At 34.3% G+C, this 19,110-nt stretch overlaps 2 protein-coding genes and 1 pseudogene across 2 annotated transcripts; 2 read left to right on the top strand and 1 right to left on the bottom strand.

Moving 5' to 3' along the window:
* Positions 1–1,038: 1,038 nt before the first annotated feature.
* On the top strand, positions 1,039–1,983 carry Olfr1475 (olfactory receptor 1475). The gene has a single exon (NM_146301.1). It carries the CDS (start codon positions 1,039–1,041, stop codon positions 1,981–1,983), a length of 945 nt encoding a protein of 314 aa, NP_666413.1.
* Positions 1,984–9,318: 7,335 nt separating this feature from the next.
* On the bottom strand, positions 9,319–10,263 carry Olfr1474 (olfactory receptor 1474). Its single transcript, NM_001011842.1, has one exon. It carries the CDS (start codon positions 10,261–10,263, stop codon positions 9,319–9,321), a length of 945 nt encoding a protein of 314 aa, NP_001011842.1.
* Positions 17,600–18,554, top strand: Olfr1473-ps1 (olfactory receptor 1473, pseudogene 1; annotated as a pseudogene).

Raw genomic sequence — 19,110 nt, 5'->3', positions numbered from 1 at the left:
TGCCCCTCCTTAGATTTGGGAACAAAACACCCATGGAAGGAGTTACAGAGACGGAGTTTGGAGCTGAGATGAAAGGATGGACCATGTAGAGACTGCCATAGCCAGGGATCCACCCCATAATCAGCATCCAAACGCTGACACCATTGCATACACTAGCAAGATTTTATTGAAAGGACGCAGATGTAGCTGTCTCTTGTGAGACTAGGCCGGGGCCCAGCAAACACAGAAGTGGATGCTCACAGTCAGCTAATGGATGGATCATAGGGCTCCCAATGGAGGAGCTAGAGAAAGTAGCCAAGGAGCTAAAGGGATCTGCAACCCTATAGGTGGAACAACATTATGAGCTAACCAGTACCCCGGAGCTCTTGACTCTAGCTGCATATATATCAAAAGATGGCCTAGTCGGCCATCACTGGAAAGAGAGGCCCATTGGACTTGCAAACTTTATATGCCCCAGTACAGGGGAATACCAGGGCCAAAAAGGGGGAGTGGGTGGGCAGGGGAGTGGGGGTGGGTGGATATGGGGGACTTTTGGTATAGCATTGGAAATGTAAATGAGTTAAATACCTAATAAAAAATGGAAAAAAAAAAAGAAGGTAGAGATTATATCATGTAAATTTCATTTTTGAAATCTTATGCTGATTTAAAAAAATCCATACATTCCTTACAGTGGATGATCCTGATACAAGTTCCAATATATTGTATATACTATGTGTATTTTATACAAACACATATGTAATTATTACAAATAGTAAAAATGATCATTATATAGTTTAGTGTAGCATACAAAAGTTTATTTAATACTTATGGAATTGTACCCCACAGTCATATTAACACTTGTCTTATCAAATAAGATCAGTGCTCATCTGTATTATTTCCATATGAATAAACTGCCTGAAGTTCCCCAGGATGCATTTAATCATCTTATATAAAGTGTATTTCTCAGGAAAAAAATGTTTAAAGTTTACAATTCCATTGACATTAGCATATTCTTTCTTTATTCTAGGAACTTGTTATGATAATTGCCAAATAACTTTGATGGAGAATATTTCAGAGGTTACTGAATTTATTCTCATGGGGATAACAGATGCCCCAGAGCTTCAGATTCCTTTGTTTATTATCTTCACTCTCATTTATTTGATCGCACTGTTTGGAAATCTTGGGATGATCATGTTGATTCTGCTAGATTCCCGACTCCACTCTCCCATGTACTTTTTCCTCTGTAACCTCTCCCTGGTGGACTGTGTTTATGCCTCAGCTGTCACTCCCAAGGTGATGGAAGGGTTTCTCACAGGAAATAAGATAATATCCTACAATGCATGTGCTGCCCAGATGTTCTTCTTTGTAGCCTTTGGTGCTATTGAAAGTTTGATCCTTGCCTCAATGGCCTATGACCGTCATGCAGCAGTGTGCAAACCCCTGCACTATACTACCATTATGACAAGTACCACCTGTATTCTAATTGTCACTTGCTGCTACATGTGTGGGATCTTACAATCCTCTATTCATGTTGCTCTTGCATTTTGTCTTTCCTTCTGTAATTCCAACGTGATTAATCACTTTTTCTGTGACATTCCCCCACTGCTGGACATCTCTTGTTCTGATACCTACACAAATGAGATTACAGTCCTTATCTTGGGTACTTGTGATGGTATTTTAACTCTCTTGGTTATCTTAAACACTTACTTGCTTATTTTCATTGCTATCCTGAGAATGCGTTCAGCTGAAGCACAGAGGAAGGCATTCTCTACCTGTGCATCTCATCTCATCACTGTATTCATCTTCTTTGGGTCAACCTTGTTCATGTATTTACAGCCCAGTTCTAATCATTCCATGGACACAGACAAAATTGCATCTGTGTTTTACACCATGGTGATTCCTATGCTGAACCCTGTAGTATACAGTTTAAGGAACAAGGAGGTAAAAAATGCATTTAAGAAGGTTGTTGGAAAATTAATGACTTCACTTCAGTTAGTCAATTAATTCCAAAGTATTTTTAAAGCATATGAAACACTGAGTCTTTGGTTTTGATGAATAGTTTATTTGTAAATATTATTTATCTATGATTTCATTCAATTGTTACTTTATGAAGAACTGTATACTCTTGCATTGAGAATATAATAAATTTATTTTGAATTTTAATTGTATCTTGCTAGAAATATGATGTCAATTTAATATTTATATCAAGATTATAATGTTTTGAGTTCACATACAACATTACTTTTTAAAAAATTTTTTTGTTAAATCTGCTTTGTAAGTCAAATTAATATGTGCATGATAACTGTTATACTTTCAATTACTTTATCATTATCATTATTAGTTATCATCATTTCTTTTTTATACATAAAGTTACTTAAATTTCCCTCTACATTCTTCGCTCCAGATCATAGTATCTACTTCTCCTTGATCCCTTGTAATTTATCGCCTCAGTTTTCATTAACTGTTGAAGTTCAATATATATGATATGAATCAACTTTTTTCAAACATTAATACTAAAAAGAACTATGGTGAGATTTTTTGAAAATGTTCTTTTTTTCCAGTGGATGGTTTTAGCTCCCTTGTGAAAGATCGGTGACCATAGGTGTGTAGGTTCATTTCAGGGTCTTCAATTCTATTCCATTGATCTACCTTTATGTTGCTGTACCAGTACCATGCAGTTTTTATCACAATTGCTCTGTAGTACAGCTTGAGGTCAGGCATGGTGATTTCCCCAGAGTTTCTTTTATTGTTGAGAAATTTTTGCTATCCTAGGTTTTTTTTTGTTATTCCAGATGAATTTGCAAATAACATTACTTCATATAGTTTGTTGACAAAACAAAAAAGTCTTGAATCATGAGGTTAAAATAATTTCAGTGTTGGAATTTCCATAAAAAGTGGAAGCATATTTTCTTACTCTAACTAGTAATGAATTCCAGAGATGAGTACAGACTGCGGCCAACAAAAATTAATCTACATGATAAGTAGTATACATCATGAATTCTATAATGTTAAGTAACAGGATAAGTACTCTCTGATCAATGAAGTAGTATTTTACATGTTCACAAAAATCTCATGACCTATTAAGTGTACAAGTAACAATTCATTTTAAAATATCTATTCCATATCATATAACATATAGTTTTTTAGCCACATCTAATGCCTACTTGGCACAGTTATACTTTCCATCACTTTGTTTCTGTTGTTTCTAGTACATAAATAACTGAAATTCAACAAAGGGAAGTTTATAACAGGATTATGTATGGTAACAGGTGCCATCAGAAGGACAGACTTTTCTTCATCACTAAATAATGTCTTGAGTTAAATGCAGCCATCAAACTCAAGAACAGTAGCAATGGGAAGTTCTTATTTGCAGGATGCAGAAGGAATGTTTGATAAGGGAACCCGATATCAGAGTGGAACTGCATTAATTGTGATTATAGAAACTGATATCCAGATGGAAATGTGCATTCCTGAGGACAGTAACTGCTCTCTATGAGTACTGTTGTTCAACAAAAGTGACAAATTGATTATTTAATTAGTGAGTAACTATAAAAGGGAATGAATGAGTGGGAGAGTGAGAAGAATCACAACAGAGACTGGATGAATGTGTAAACACCATTTGGATTCCTTCTGAGTGATCATAGGACTCTGAGTCTGGTTATTTGCCACAGACCCTCTTGGTCCCTCCTCTGCATAGAACTGGTCTCTAGTTGCAGGTAGACAAGGAGTCAGTGAATAAATGACAGACAGATGCAACACAGGAGATTTTGTAGAATCTGAATGTATTATTACAAAGTGAACACCAGCCTTATATAATACAGAAAATAAAGTCAGTAGGATGTCACAGCAGGCAAAGTACATTGAAGTTATCTGACACAAAACAAATGAATGACTTCAAAAGGACTTATAGGAACCAGGTAATATTTACAGTAAAGATAAAACCATCCTGCCTAGGGTCAGCTTAATAACAGGTAAGGATTTCATACCCTAGTCACAATTTGTGCTACTCCTTTGAGCCTTGTGAAAGCTAGCACCAGGGTGTTCTGCTCTAGAAGACCTTCTCATGAATAACGCAATACCATAACCCCACTATTTCCTAGGCCTTGATAAATTCTTGTATGAGTGCAACTTGACTCTTTTTTAAGTATCTGTGGAGAATCTCCATTTGTCAGAAGAATTCACCAACTTGCTTCTAATATGCAATGTAGCCTGCTATACTTGGCTATAGTGAAGATTCCTGTCTCAGTGGGATGCCATAACTTTCTCATGGTAAACCCACCTATTAGCTAGACCATTGTGTATGCCGTTGTTTGGGTAAGACTGGCTACTAAGTAATAAGTACTAAGTAATCACTCTGCAGAGTAGACCTGAGCTATTCTAGCTGGGTTCTTTGTAATGCCTAATTAGTTTCACTGTCTCTTCCAAGCTCCTCAGCTTCAAGCATTTTCTAGGACATTGGAACACTGGTGGAGGCTTACCTATGTCAGAATTCAATCCTTAAACATTCAGTAAATTCTCTAAACTGAATGCTGAAACTGTTTACAGCTTAAGAAAACTAACAAAAAATTCTAAGTTTGAGTCAAACCAGCAACACTAAATATTCAGATGCTTGTTGATAATGGGAAAATCTCTACTGGTGAAAACATATGAGAATAATACAACCCATTCTCCCACCTACACTGCCTGGTGGCCATAAAGTAATTAGAAGTCATGAAAAACAGCATCTACAGGATAGTGGTATGGTGCTATATAATGACAAAATTCATTTATGTTTTTCAAAACGACCTCATATGTGAGGTTGTCACTGTTGTGAAAACAAGGTCATTAGTACCAAATGCCTTCTCTGAGGTAGTCACACTAGGAAGGCAAATATGTATAAAACATCAATGGCTGCCTCACAGTAATAAGAAAATTGTTTCATTAACTCTTCACTATTAAATCTCTTCCATCTATATTAATGTAATATCTAAAACCAAACACTTCATATATATATAAGAAGGGAGAAATAGAAACATTAACATTGTGGTGTTGGCATGACATTTAATAGAACAGTTTATGTGAAGCCTTAAGCAGAATGTTTGCTCTCCTGTGTGGAAATAATATTTAGAAATTGTTTTACCTCTAGTAAAAATAATATAGAATAAGTCCGTGCCTCTTTACTGCAAGTTTACCAAAATGTTTTGTATTCATCTTCATGTTGGTCAGCTTTTCAGAAGAATTTACAGATGGGTCCATGCCTGGTCAACCAAAGATACCTTCTTGTGGAACAAGGATACTTCTCTCTCTAACTCTGATAACCAAAACACTTAATGTTTGTTAGACTCCAAGTCTTCATATACAGAGCCATCTCCTTTCTATCTACTTTGAATATTCAAGATGTGCAAAGTTGAAAACTAGATATGTCTTCTCACAAGAAGTACTTAATACAAACAAACAAAAATGATCTGGAAAGTTTCCTTCCACTGGGCTAAGCATAAAAATGTCTATGCCGTGTATTTTTTAAAGCTCTACTATTTCAGTGAAGATAAATTCACATATATCTGTAGTGCAGAGAGTCTAAAAATTCACCATCATGAAAACTGATCCCATTTTGCACTAATTTTTGGGATAGAACAAAGAGTTGAGCTCTGATATCCATGGGAAAACAAGGAAAAGGAATATTCAGCAAGAACAAGTATTGTCTTTTTTACAGGCCACAAATAAAGGCTAAATGAAATAACTGAGTGCATATGTACTTTGTCTTCATAACCTGGCCCTGTTCCTGCAGAAATAGAAAGAAACTGAGTCATTCATTAGGCAAGATAACAGGACAAGAGCAGCTCAGAAAATTTCTCTATCTTCGATATGGTATTTGCTAGAATAAAGAGCTTAATTCATCATAAATTACAAAATTAGTTCTTGGATATGGTCTATACAAAAGTATTGAACACTATTCATCAACTTGTCATGAACCCTCCTAAAATAATATTTTTCTCTGAAAAAATAACCAAGAAATGCAATAAGCACCATGAATCCTAATCAAGTGGAAAAAAATACACCATGTAAAGAGAAAATAAAACAAAATACAATCTTTAAAACTTTATTATAAACACTATAGTTATAGGTTTGTACATATAAATTACACGATCTTCAAGGTATGTCAGTTACACAGTTTATAGAGAGATTGATTATGACATTCTTGGGAACCCTTACTGTTGTTTAATCCTCATATCTCCTTCATCTATATCTATGCCCCTCCCAACACAGGTTTTCCTAAACATCTATGTTGTCTTTAAAATAAGTTTGAAGATAAAGTATTTATTTTTCATGAAAAAGCACTTAATTGTTATGATATGATTGCACTAGATATCAGGACTTGATAAATGCTACTCAAATTCATTTCTTTGAACCATATATCAGGTTCATTCCTTAATAAGTTTCACATGTACACTGTGTTCTGGCACTAACAAAAGCATTTACATATTTTTCCCAATTTTTTATTACATATTTTCTTCATTTACATTTCAAATGCTATCCCGAAAGTCCCCTATACCCTCCTCCCCCCCCCCCAGCCCATCTCCCCTACCCACCCACTCCCATTTCTTGGGACTAGTGTTCCCCTGTGCTGGAGCATATAAAGTTTGCAAGACCAAGAGGCCTCTCTTCCTAATGTTGGCCAACTAGGCCATCTTCTGCTATATATGCAGCTAGAGATATGAGCTTGGGGGTTAGTGGTTAGTTCATATTGTTGTTCCACCTATAGGGTTGCAGATCCCTTAAAAGCCTTGGGTTCTTTAGCTCCTCCATTGGGGGCCCTGTGTTCCATCCTTTAGATGACTGTGAGCATCCACCTCTGTATTTGCCAGGTAGTAGCATAGCCTCACACAAGACAGCTGTATCAGGGTCCTTTCAACAAAAACTTGCTGGCATGTGCAATAGCATATGCTTTTAGTGACTGATTATGGGATGGATCCCAGGGTGGGGCAGTCTCTGGATGGTCCTTCCTTCAGTCTTAGCTCCAAACTCTGTCTCTGTAACTCCTTCCATGGGTTTTTTGTTCTCCATTTTAAGAAGGAATGAAGCATCCACCTGTTGGTCTTCCCTCTTCTCGATTTTCTTGTGTTTTGCAAATTGTATCTTGGGTATTCTATGTTTCTTGGCTAGTATCCACTTATCAGTGAGTGCATATCAAGTGGCTTCTTTTGTGATTGGGTTACCTCACTCAGGATGATATCCTCCAGATACATCCATTTGCCCAAGAATCTCATAAATTTATTGTTTTTAATAATGAGTAGTATCCAATTGTGTAAATGTATCACATTTTCTGTATCCATTCCTCTGTTGAGGGACATCTGGACTCTTTCCAGCTTCTGTCTATTATAACTAAGGCTGCAATGAACGTAGTGATGCATGTGTTCTGAGAGAAAGCAAAGATTATATCCTACAGGTATGTGTTTCCTAGCTGTTTTTTTTTTTTTTGGTAGCCTTTTTGTAGCCTTTGATAGATATCAGTTTACATCACTTCTAGTTATATTCTGTCCATCAGGCAAAGGAGTTTGCAAAATAAGCTGTATTCTTCTGCTACATTTTCAGCAAAAGAGATTCTTCCATAATCACCAACTAACTGAATATTTAGTGTCATTGTATGTTTTAATCAATCTCATTGTTTTTCTCTATTATTTTTTTAACTATGAAATCAGTTTCAGGGTTCAAGATATAGGATATGCTAAGGAATTAAGCTATGGGATTAATTACTTAAAAATTACAAAACTTAAATTCAGCATTGTACAGGAAGACAGCATATTGTTCAGTAATCTCACAACTTTCCCATTAAGCACATGAAATAACCAGTCTCAGACTCCAGTGATCACTCAGAAGAATTCCAATTTCATCTTTGCTCATTCTTTCCGTCTCTGTAATACTTCCTTTCACACACACACTAATTCACTGTCTTTTGGAATTATTCCTTAAATAATTAATTAATTTACTTTTCATTTAGCTTTAGTTCTCTTATGGAATATGTGCTTCATATTTCCTATAAAGAGTAAGCTTAAAATAGGAATGATAGAGAGTATTCTTCTCAGAAAGACATAATTTGATCTGGATATCAGTTCCAGTGATCATAATTAATATAGCTCTACAGTAACTCTGTCCTTAATTTCCTTCTCAAACATTCCTCTGAATCTAATAAAAAAGAACTTTAAGTTGCTATTGTTTTAAATTTGACATTTCTGTATAAATCAAAGTATTATTTAGTAATTAAGGGAAAATCTCATTGTCATTTTCATTCTTCTAATGAGTTCTATCTCCACAAATATTCTAGATTTATCTAGATTTTTCATTGTCTTTATTCAGTATTATCTTCACTAAAAAGGACAAAGCACAGAGATGAAAGTTATTGCTTTGCAAAATAGGCATTAGACGTGGATAAATACTGTATAGAATGCAGGACAGGAATAGGTAATTTCGAATTAATGTTTTGTTACTTAACCATTTAATAATTTTTCAGCATTTCACAAATATTTTCTTCAAAAAAAATACTATTTAAATGATCAAAGGATTCCATATGCTATTACTTACAACTACGTAAGCTATAAACTACACTGCTTATCCTATAAATTAAGATCCTATTTGTTTAATGCAACCTCTATTTCATTTCTGGAATTCAGTATTAGTTAGCTTTGGATAATATGATTTCCTTCATTATGGAAAATAATCTATTTCTGAGATTATTCTAACCTCAAGATTCAAGATTCCTGTATGACCAAGACCATACAAAATGATGGTATTTAAACTGAAATATTTGGACTCTATTTAAGAAGATCTCAGGATAAAGCTTTATAGTATTCATATGAGAGAATATTTGAATTATGTCAGTTAAGAATATTATACACTGTTTGAAATTTAATTATTAATGAAATAAAAGGCCTTGAATTATAAAAAGAGTAAGCCAAGCAAAGTATATACTATGAGTTGAAGGGAAGAAACAGAAAGGGAAAATTACATAATTATACTTCAAAAATATAAATAATAATAATAATAATAAATTAAGTGAAAATACAACTTTTATCACACACAAATAAAGTGGAACTAAAACATATTTTATAAAATCTTGTGAAACATTATTGCTTGGGAATTTTGAGCTCTATAATCTTCATTTAACTACTAAATTGATATTTTAATCATGGCAAAATATACACCAATTTCACTAAATATTAATGAAATGGCCAATGCATGAAGTCAAAGTTCTCATTAAAAAAAAGGCAGTTGAAAGAAATCATAGACAAGAAATACTTACAAATGAATTATTCTTCAAAGTTTAAAATAAAACATTTCACAGGCTTGAGAAATATTTTAGAATTAATGGACTAAATGAAATGAAGACATTAATCTTTCAACAACTTTCTTAAATGCATTTTTTACCTCTTTGTTCCTCAGGCTGTAGACCACAGGGTTCAGCATAGGAATGACCATTGTATAAAACACAGATGCAATTTTGTCTGTGTCCATGGAATGATTGGAACTGGGCTGTAAGTACATGAATATAAGGGAACCAAAGAAGATAGACACAGTGATGAGATGAGATGCACAGGTAGAGAAGGCCTTCCTCTGTGCTTCAGCTGAACGCATCCTCAGGATAGCAATGAAAATAAGCAGGTAAGTGTTTAAGATAACCAAGAGAGTGAAAACAAGATCTAATGTAGCCAAGACGAGCAGTGTAATCTCATTTGTGTGGGTGTCAGAACAAGAAATGTCTAGCAGTGGGGGAATGTCACAGAAAAAGTGATTAATTACGTTGGAATGACAGAAGGAAAGAGAAAATGCCAGAGCAACATGGACAGAAGATTGTAAGATCCCACAAGTGTAGCACCAAGTGACAATTAGAATGCAGGTGGTACTTGTCATAATGGTAGTATAGTGCAGGGGTTTGCACACTGCTGCATGACGGTCATAGGCCATTGAGGCAAGGATCAAACTTTCAATAGCACCAAAGGCTACAAAGAAGAACATCTGGGCAGCACACCCATTTAATGATATGGTCTTACTTCCTGTGAGAAACCCTTCTATCACCTTGGGGGTGATTGCTGAGGCATAAACACAGTCCACCACCGAGAGATTACAGAGGAAAAAGTACATGGGAGTGTGGAGTCGGGAGTCCAGCAGAATCAGTATGATCATCCCAAGATTCCCAAACAGTGCAATCAAATAAATGAGAGTGAAGATAATAAACAAAGGAATCTGAAGCTCTGGGGCATCTGTCAAGCCTACAAGAATAAATTCAGTAACCTCTGAAATATTCTCCATCAAAGTAATTGATGACTAATTATGACAAGTTCCTGGAATAAATAAAGAAATATGCTATTTGAATATTAATGGAATTCCAAACTATGACCAAGCACTTTTATTCATTAACTTTTTCTGGTGAAGGACATTGTATATTAGGTGATGAAATAATGCTATAGTACATCAAGTATTTTGCTCATAAGGAAGTGATACACATGTATACTCAGAATATATGATACCAGGGGTGCCTAATACAACTGCAGGGCTCAATTCTCTTCTCATTAAATAGAGTGAATTATACTGCACTAAATCATATTGTATTCATTATTATTTCCTGTAATACTTGCATGCATTTTTGTATGGTATAGTCCTTGAAAGTTAGTAGATATGAGGAAAGTGTGAATTTTGTTTATTTGCATAAGATTTGGATAATGGATTTTAAATATCAAATATATTCCCTCACTACCTTAAGGATATGCAATTATTGGAGAATCTGATCCTAACACATGCAGTCTTTGTTCCCTAAATGATGAGAGTTCTTAGTTGACTTGTCCGTTTTAAATATTACAACTTAAAAGAAACTGGGTCATATCTTCATATATTTCCGGAGGAAAACTATAAGTGAACAACTTTCCAAATTGATGAGGAAATCTACACCTACTTAGTCTCCATTAAATTTTACATAGACTGATGTCATCTCTTACCAGACATCAACATGTCTGTAGGATTTATGTTTGAAATAACGGACAGAAAACAAGAACATTGGCTTGATTCTTCCATAGAATCTTGGCACAATTTTAGCAAGACATATGGCATACAATTAACTGATTTACTCACCTACACAATGTGCCATATTCAGATGATTGCTACCGGTTACAGTATGAAAAGCACTCTACTCACAAATCCTCTGTTTCTGGAATGTTTAAAAATATTCTCAACTGTAAACGTCATTCTTATTCAACACAGAGGAAGATATATAAGGATAGCCAAGATGAATGTGAATTTTCCCACAACTTACAGGTTCTTCCTATGTATTTCTTTTTGTCTAGTCATCAATTTCACCTCTTCTAAAGATAATCTTCTGATACTGAACATCAAAATATAAATAATGTAGAACAGTGTGGTGTGCTAAAAATAAAGCAAAGTAGAGATGATAACTCAGTTGTTTTTATGGAATGACTAATCAACGTATTATCACATTTCCTGTTCAGTATTTCACGTAGAAAAAAAAATGTCCTGATTTTGTTTCCCTTACAGTTCAAACTTCCTATTACTGTTTATTTTAGTACTTACCATTGTTCTAGAAGCAGACAAGTACACAAAAGTCTTGAGGTATGAAAAACTTCATTTCTAGAGTATTGGTCTGCCATTCACACCCAGGAAAGCCCTGTGAGGGATACTTGTCTTCCCTTCCTTCACAAGCTCTGCTGCACAGCAGAACCCGGGCCTATGTGCGTTTTTGTTAGTATCAAGGCAGTTGTTGCAAGTTCCTCACATGCCTCCGGGGTATCAGGGTAAATAGTACATATCTCCGGAGGCTTGTGATTCCATGTTGGCCATTCATGTTCACCTTAATGGAATCATCAATAGGTTTGGGACTTTACTGGAGAGTCCTTAAGAGGACATGAAGGAACAGATATCTATAGGGAAGTTATTCTAATTATCAGGATAACTGGGCCACAATAAGTTAGACAGGAAAAATAAAAGGCTTCAGAATCTATGGTTCAGGCATCTACTCTGTGCTTCTGGCATCGTCACATGCATCAATTTTTTTTCTTTCTAGTTGGTTTTTAATCAAAGATAGATGTCTTGTAAGATTTTTCTGTCATTTCATTTTATAAATTTTTCAACATACACACATATTCTTCATCTTGTGAGAGGGAATGTGATAAGTTTTCACATATATACTCACACATATACACACACACAAACACACACATGTATATTTTATGTTACACACACATATGTATTTATATACACACAAATATATATATATATATATATATATGTATGTATGTACATATATGTATATGCATACACACACATACATGTGTGTGTGTGTGTTTGTGTGTGTGTGTGTATTAGCTCTGGGTAAATCAGGGAAATTTGTATTTTCCATATAATTTAACATTTTCCAGTAGTGAAAATATCCAAAGTTTTCTTTTGTATTTATTTAAAATACTCACCATACATTTTTTTTCAACTAAAATGGACTTATTTCATAGTACAGTTATAGCTAATGCTTTTTTCTCTTTAAGTCTCGAATTTATAACCATAAACACTCAATATGACTGCCAAATATGAACTGAACAAGAACAACAACAGCAGGCATATCAAAGTAAAGAGTCAAAGACTGTGAGGACCCAACCTCATAAAAAATTAATTACTGGCAACTAAGTAGTGCTGAGAGTGGGAGAAATTATCTTTTCTGGGAAAAGTACACGAATTAGTTATCCATTACCAAATCACTAGCTAAAAGAGCATATATATATATATATATATGATCATTATCAGAGAACTAGGAATCCTGGGTTCAGGTTTTATACATATAATTATTTTTGTGCATTTTGAAATTATTTACTTCTGAGCTCAGTTTCTTCATCTGTAGGAAAAAATGATAAAACCATCTCTACTAATATTTCTAAAACAAGGAAATGGAATAGCATTTGAAATGTAAATCAAGAAAATATCTAATAAAAATTAACATTTAAAATAATATTTCTGAGAACTGGATATGTTTGGCCTGCTTGTTTCATACTCATCCTCACACATACACACAAAACTCTGAGAATGGTCATTGTGAGCTCTTAATGTATTAGAATTCACCTGAAAAAATGGAAAGCAATGGCAGTCTGCTCAGAATCTTGCTTCTTTAAAATAATTCCACACAAGACTATGAAAATATGTCAGTGGCCAGTTTGGGGAGCTAGGTGAAAATTGTACAAATATAGAATTCTCTCAGGGAACAGACTCCCTCAAGGTAGTGATTGATTCTCACTCCAATTACTCAGAAAAAAAGCAATTAAAATTCTATGACTTACATATTTGTGAAATAAGTTTAATATATTTATACTTTCTGTAACTATATATTTTTAATTTTTAATTTGAAAATTTTAATAATGTAAAATTGAGATATAATATATAATGATATAACATCCATGTCCCCACTCCAACTCTTCCCATGACTACTTTAACACACTCCCAAAAAAATACATCCTTTTGTTGTTGCTGTTGTTAGTCTTCTTGGTGTTGGTTTTTTTTTTTTTTCAATAAATCATTAACGCAGTGAGTTTTATTTATGGTCATGGAGCTATGCATTGGAGAATGGGAAATGTATAGTCATAACATCCTCAAAAATGTTTCTTCTGCAGAAAATATTAATTTCCAATAGCTCCCAACAAAGTGGTGAGGCCTGGAGAATATCTAACAAATACATTGGGGTTATTGTACTCACTTAGTCGTGTATAGTTCTTATGGAGATAACTATAGCTGCTGAATTCAGGATTATATTACCTATGTCATGACCAGAAATTATTATTTAGCAGATTTCCTTCTCTTCCACTGGCTTTTATATATTTTCATTTCCACTTCCTGTGTATTCCCAGAGCCTAGATAGTGGTGATAGGGTTAATATGCATGTTCTATTTTCATGTGAACACTCAATCTCTTATTCTCAGCAATTTGACCAGGCATGCATATCTGTGTTGAATGTTCCTGCCCATTAAAAGAAGTTTTTGCTGACAGAAGTTTATCTCTATATACCATCTTTCATTTCTTTTTTGTATTTCTACTTTTGAATTCCAATAAAGATTTATGTACCAAACATTTTTGGTAATGAATACGTACTATTTATTTGATCTTTTTCAAATACAATGCAAGAAGAAGAGCAATGAGAACAAACATCACATTAGCTTTGAGACTGATAATAAGACTAAACCCTAAGTGTTCCCATAAACAGCTCACTTCTCAGTGATAGTCTGAATTTCTATTCTTCTCTTTTCTTAATTCCTTTCTCACTCCTTTATCCGTTCTGTTACCCACTTCCAAATAAATAAATGAACTCAAATCACAGGCTTGAGGTTAGTATCTAGGGACCTTACATAATTCTTTAGACAAAATCTAATGCTCTTTAATAGTTAGGCGACTTTTACATCTGATCAAATTTACCGTGGAAAGAATTATTCCAGGTCAATAAGAGCCATTTTTTTTTAAAGGAAGTGAATGGAGTTTTGAGGTTGATAGAAAAAAATTGTCTTTAGACTTCCAAACACAATCACATGTGAAACAACACTCCCCTTCACGCAGAACATGTACCTGCACAAATAGTACTGGTCTGATTGATGAGTAACACTGGGTACATTGCACATGCTCTGGTTCATGACTCCACACCCATATACATATGATAGGAACTCAATAAACTTATTATAAGTAATGGAAGATGTCATAAAGTTTGGTCATTCTGGCAGAGATCTGGTGAGACATAGAGAATGGAAGAATGGGATAGATATAATAATTTATTGTGTATGTTTTTGAAATTTCTCACCCTATCCCCAATTTATCCTCCCTAACATATTCTCCTTGCAAGTTTTTATTCTTTCTCTTTCTCTTGTATTCTTTTACAAATGTGTCATTATTGAAGGGCATCTATGTACCACTTTCTTTTCACAAATATTACACTGAAGCTTGGAGACATTGAATTGGCCAACCCAGACAATATGTCATCAGGAAAAAGGAATAAGATTTGGAATTAAATGACAAGACCTCAGCACAGATTTGTAACTATTATTGCCATCATTGACAAAGGAAAGAGAAGTTTACTGTGTAAATTCAAACCAGAGATAACTATGTATAAAAGAAATGGTCCTGTATCATTTATTTTTTTATTTTTGAGATTATGTTATTACACAATATCCCTCTTTCCTTTAGTCCCATTTAAAACTCCCATATACTCTTACTTGTTTCCTTCCCAACAAAAGTGTATGTACACACACACATACACATATATATGTATATGTATATGTGTATATATATGTATATATATATATATATATATATATATATATATATATCAAGATCTAATTGATTTTACATGTATATATGATTTCAGGGCTGCTGATTTGATATTGGATGACTAATTGGTGTGCTTTTCTGTATACTAGACTATTTCCCCTAAACTTAGAATTCCACAGTTGCCTGTAGTTGGTATGGCATTGAGCCCTTCTGATATTTGGTATGTCTTTAGCATTTGTCCTTGTTTAGGTAATATTTACATAGTTGTGTTAAGACATTTTTGAGTGTAGCTCATGATTTTAAAGAGAAGAAAAGAGTTACTCCTACTACTTAGCTATAGCCATACTACAGAAGATCATTTTACCTGAGAGGAAAGTAGTGTCTGTTTTAAATAACTACCAAAGAAAAGTTTAGAAGTTTTCACAATTAGTGAACATTAGACATAGAAAATGTTAATTTCCACGATTTACCACAAATCACTAGCGTATATCCATATGACAATATGGCATTCCTCCTCACAAGTTGATGAAAATGTAGTTCTTACATGCTGATACATTTGGACAAGAAAATGACATTGTAAACACTTAGAAGACATCCATTGTTCTAAAACAGACCTTGTTTGATGTTTTATTTAAAAAACCAACTAGAAGGAAAGAAAAACAATGCTCTTACCATGTGAGAACCTAAATACCAAAAGCACGGGCTAGATGCCTGACCCTGAAATTGTAGACGGCTTTTTTTTTTCTTGTTTAATTTACTATGACCAAGATGACACAATAATTAGAGCAAGTTCCCTCGAAAAATCTGTTCCTTCATGTTCTCATGAAGACTCTCTACCAAAATTCTAATCTTGATGACTCTGTCAAGGTCAGGATGAATGGCCGACAGTGGGTCACAATCCTCCAGAAATATTGATTACTTACCCTGATTCCCATAAGGTATGGGAGGAGCTTGCATCATCTGCCTTGATACTGACAAAAGCATATACAGGGCAGATTTCTGCTGTATATGAGAGCTTGGAAAGAGGCAAAGGAGAGCATTCCTCAGAATGCTTTCCTGAATGTGGATGGCACACCAACATCTGGTGCATGATGTTTTCATACCCCAATTCTAGAACAATGGAAAGTACTAAGTAATAGAAAGAACAAAATAGAAAATAATGGCAGTAAATATTGGATAGTTATTCTACAATCACACTGAGTAACCTTCCTCATTTTGCTTTATTGCTTTTTCCCCTCATCACACTTGTTTTACATCATTCATATTTTAATTATTAGTATCAGCATTTTCCCTTTTGAATTTGTTAAGACTGTGTCTATACACAAAGGAACCAATAGGAAAAACCTATAAGTTAGAACCAAAAAAAAAAAAAATCACAATCAACTTGGTTTTCTTTATGCATCTTCTCCTGCCTTTTATAGGACTGATATTTAGACTTTAGATTATGTATCAGCATTCCAGAGTCATCACTTTTCTTGGGTGCAGTGTCTTTCATTCTGTAACTGGTAGCAGTAATCTGTCTTATGAGCCACTTTGCAGGAGAATAGATCAGATTTACTATGTAATACGTCTTACTAAAATGCACCAAATCACTTTAGAAGAATCAGAATAATTTTCTAGTTTAATCTGTGGTCTACCAAACACAATAAAAACATGATGATGGTAGGTGAGGGAGGATTTCAGTCTATGTGAAAATGATTGGCATGGAGAGAAAGCATGTATATTTTTCCTCATCAATTTGGAAAAGATTCTCCCTCATATTTTTCCTGCTGAATTATATGAAGATATCATCGAGTTTCATCTAAGGGGTAATATTTAAAATGGTCAGCTAAGGGTACTCATGAATTAGAGAGAAACTAGTTGTGCCATGATAAAACTCCCAGACCATTGAATTATCTTTAAGGTAGTGGAGATTATATTAGATATGTAGAATACATTATCCAGTCTCATGCTAATATACATGGTCACATATACCTCAAACATTTTAGTGATGATTGAAATTTCAATGTCTTTACTAGAAAACATGGATGAAAGTATTACAAGTAATAATAATCACTATCATATGTTTCAGTGCCATACATAAAACCCGATTTAATGGAAATGGAATTAAGGCTCACAGTTTTCTTAGCCTCCTTTGTTATCAAATAAGCTCAGTATCATTCTGTACCACTTCCATATGAGCAAAATACTTGATGTTCTATAGCATTATTTCATCATCTGATGTACAATGTCCTCCAGTAGAAAAAGTTAAATGAATAAAAGTGTTTGGTCATAGTTCAGAATTTCATTGATATTCAAATAGCATTTTTCTTTTTTTATTCTAGAAACTTGTCATAATTAGTCATCAATTAATTTGGTGGAGAATATTTCAGAGGTTACTGAATTTATTCTCGTGGGGATAACAGATGCCCCAGAGCTTCTGATCCCTTTATTTATTATCTTCACTCTCATTTATTTGATCGCACTGTTTGGAAATCTTGGGATGATCATGTTGATTCTGCTAGACTCCCGACTCCACTCTCCCATGTACTTTTTCCTCTGTAACCTCCCCCTGGTGGACTGTGTTTATGCCTCAGCAATCACCCCCAAGGTGATGGAAGGGTTTCTCACAGGAAATAAGATAATATCCTACAATGCATGTGGTGCCCAGATGTTCTTCTTTGTAGCCTTTGGTGCTATTGAAAGTTTGATCCTTGCCTCAATGGCCTATGACTGTCAAGCAGGTGCGTGAAAACTCCTCCACTATACTACCATTATGACAAGTAGTACCTGTATTCTCATTGTCACTTGCTGCTACATGTGTGGGATCTTACAATCTTCTGTTCATGTTGCTCTTGCATTTTGTCTATTCTTCTGTCACTCCAACATGATTAATCACTTTTCCTGTGACATTCCCCCACTGCTGGAAATTTCTCGTTCTGACACCCACACAAATGGGATTACACCCCTTATCTTGGCTACATTAGATCTTGTTTTCACTCTCTTGGTTATCTTAAACACTTACCTGCTTATTTTCATTGCTATCCTGAGGATGCATTCAGCTGAAGCACAGAGGAAGGACTTTTCTACCCGTGTATCTCATCTCATCACTGCGTCCATCTTCTTTGGTTCCCTTATATTCATGTACTTACAACCTAGTTCTAGTCACTCCCCAGAGGCAGACAAAATTGCATCTGTGTTTTATACCATGGTTATCCCTATCTATGTTCAACCCTGTGGCCTACAGCCTGAGGAATATAGAGGACAAGTGTGCATTTAAGAAGGTTGTTGGTAAGCTAAGAACTTCACTTCATTCTGTCAATTAATTTCAAAGTGTTTTTCAAGCATGTGAAACTTCAAACATCTGTATTTGAAAAACCATTTTCTTGTAATTATTCCTTTTCTATGATTTTATTCAACTGTTATTTTATTACAGAATATTCTTTCTTTCTTTATTAGTTATTTGATTAATGTACAGTGAATTTAGAGTATACCTTACCAGAAATAAAATTTTATTTAATATTAAATTCAAGAGTATAATTTTATTGTCATCTACCAAACTTACTGTTTATAGGAATCACTAAATGAGAATTCAAGAAACGAGGTTAAAAACTAAATTAACAAATAATCATAAAAGAGAATGAATGAATTGTTGAGTGAGAAGAAATATAACAGAGACTGAATAAAAGAACAAATATGAAACTGTACTCAGTCTGAGTGATCCTAGTGCTTTGGGGCTGGTTATGTTATGTGCTTAAAGAAGAGGTAACTGTGAGATTAGTGAACACTATCCTGACTTCCTGTACAGCCCTAGATTTATGTTGTTTACTTTTTCATATATGAAACCCAAAATTTTTTTCTCAGCATGTCCTCTAAGTT

The sequence above is a fragment of the Mus musculus genome, chromosome 19, assembly GCF_000001635.26.
Source record: "Mus musculus strain C57BL/6J chromosome 19, GRCm38.p6 C57BL/6J".
Lineage (NCBI taxonomy): Eukaryota > Metazoa > Chordata > Mammalia > Rodentia > Muridae > Mus > Mus musculus.
Note: the sequence above shows the minus strand (reverse complement) of the source record. Positions and strands in the feature narration are given on the sequence as shown.

Excerpts from the sequence above, each read along its gene's own strand:
- Olfr1475 (NM_146301.1), top strand. The coding sequence starts at position 1,039 with ATGGAGAATATTTCAGAGGTTACTGAATTTATTCTCATGGGGATAACA.
- Olfr1474 (NM_001011842.1), bottom strand. The coding sequence starts at position 10,263 with ATGGAGAATATTTCAGAGGTTACTGAATTTATTCTTGTAGGCTTGACA.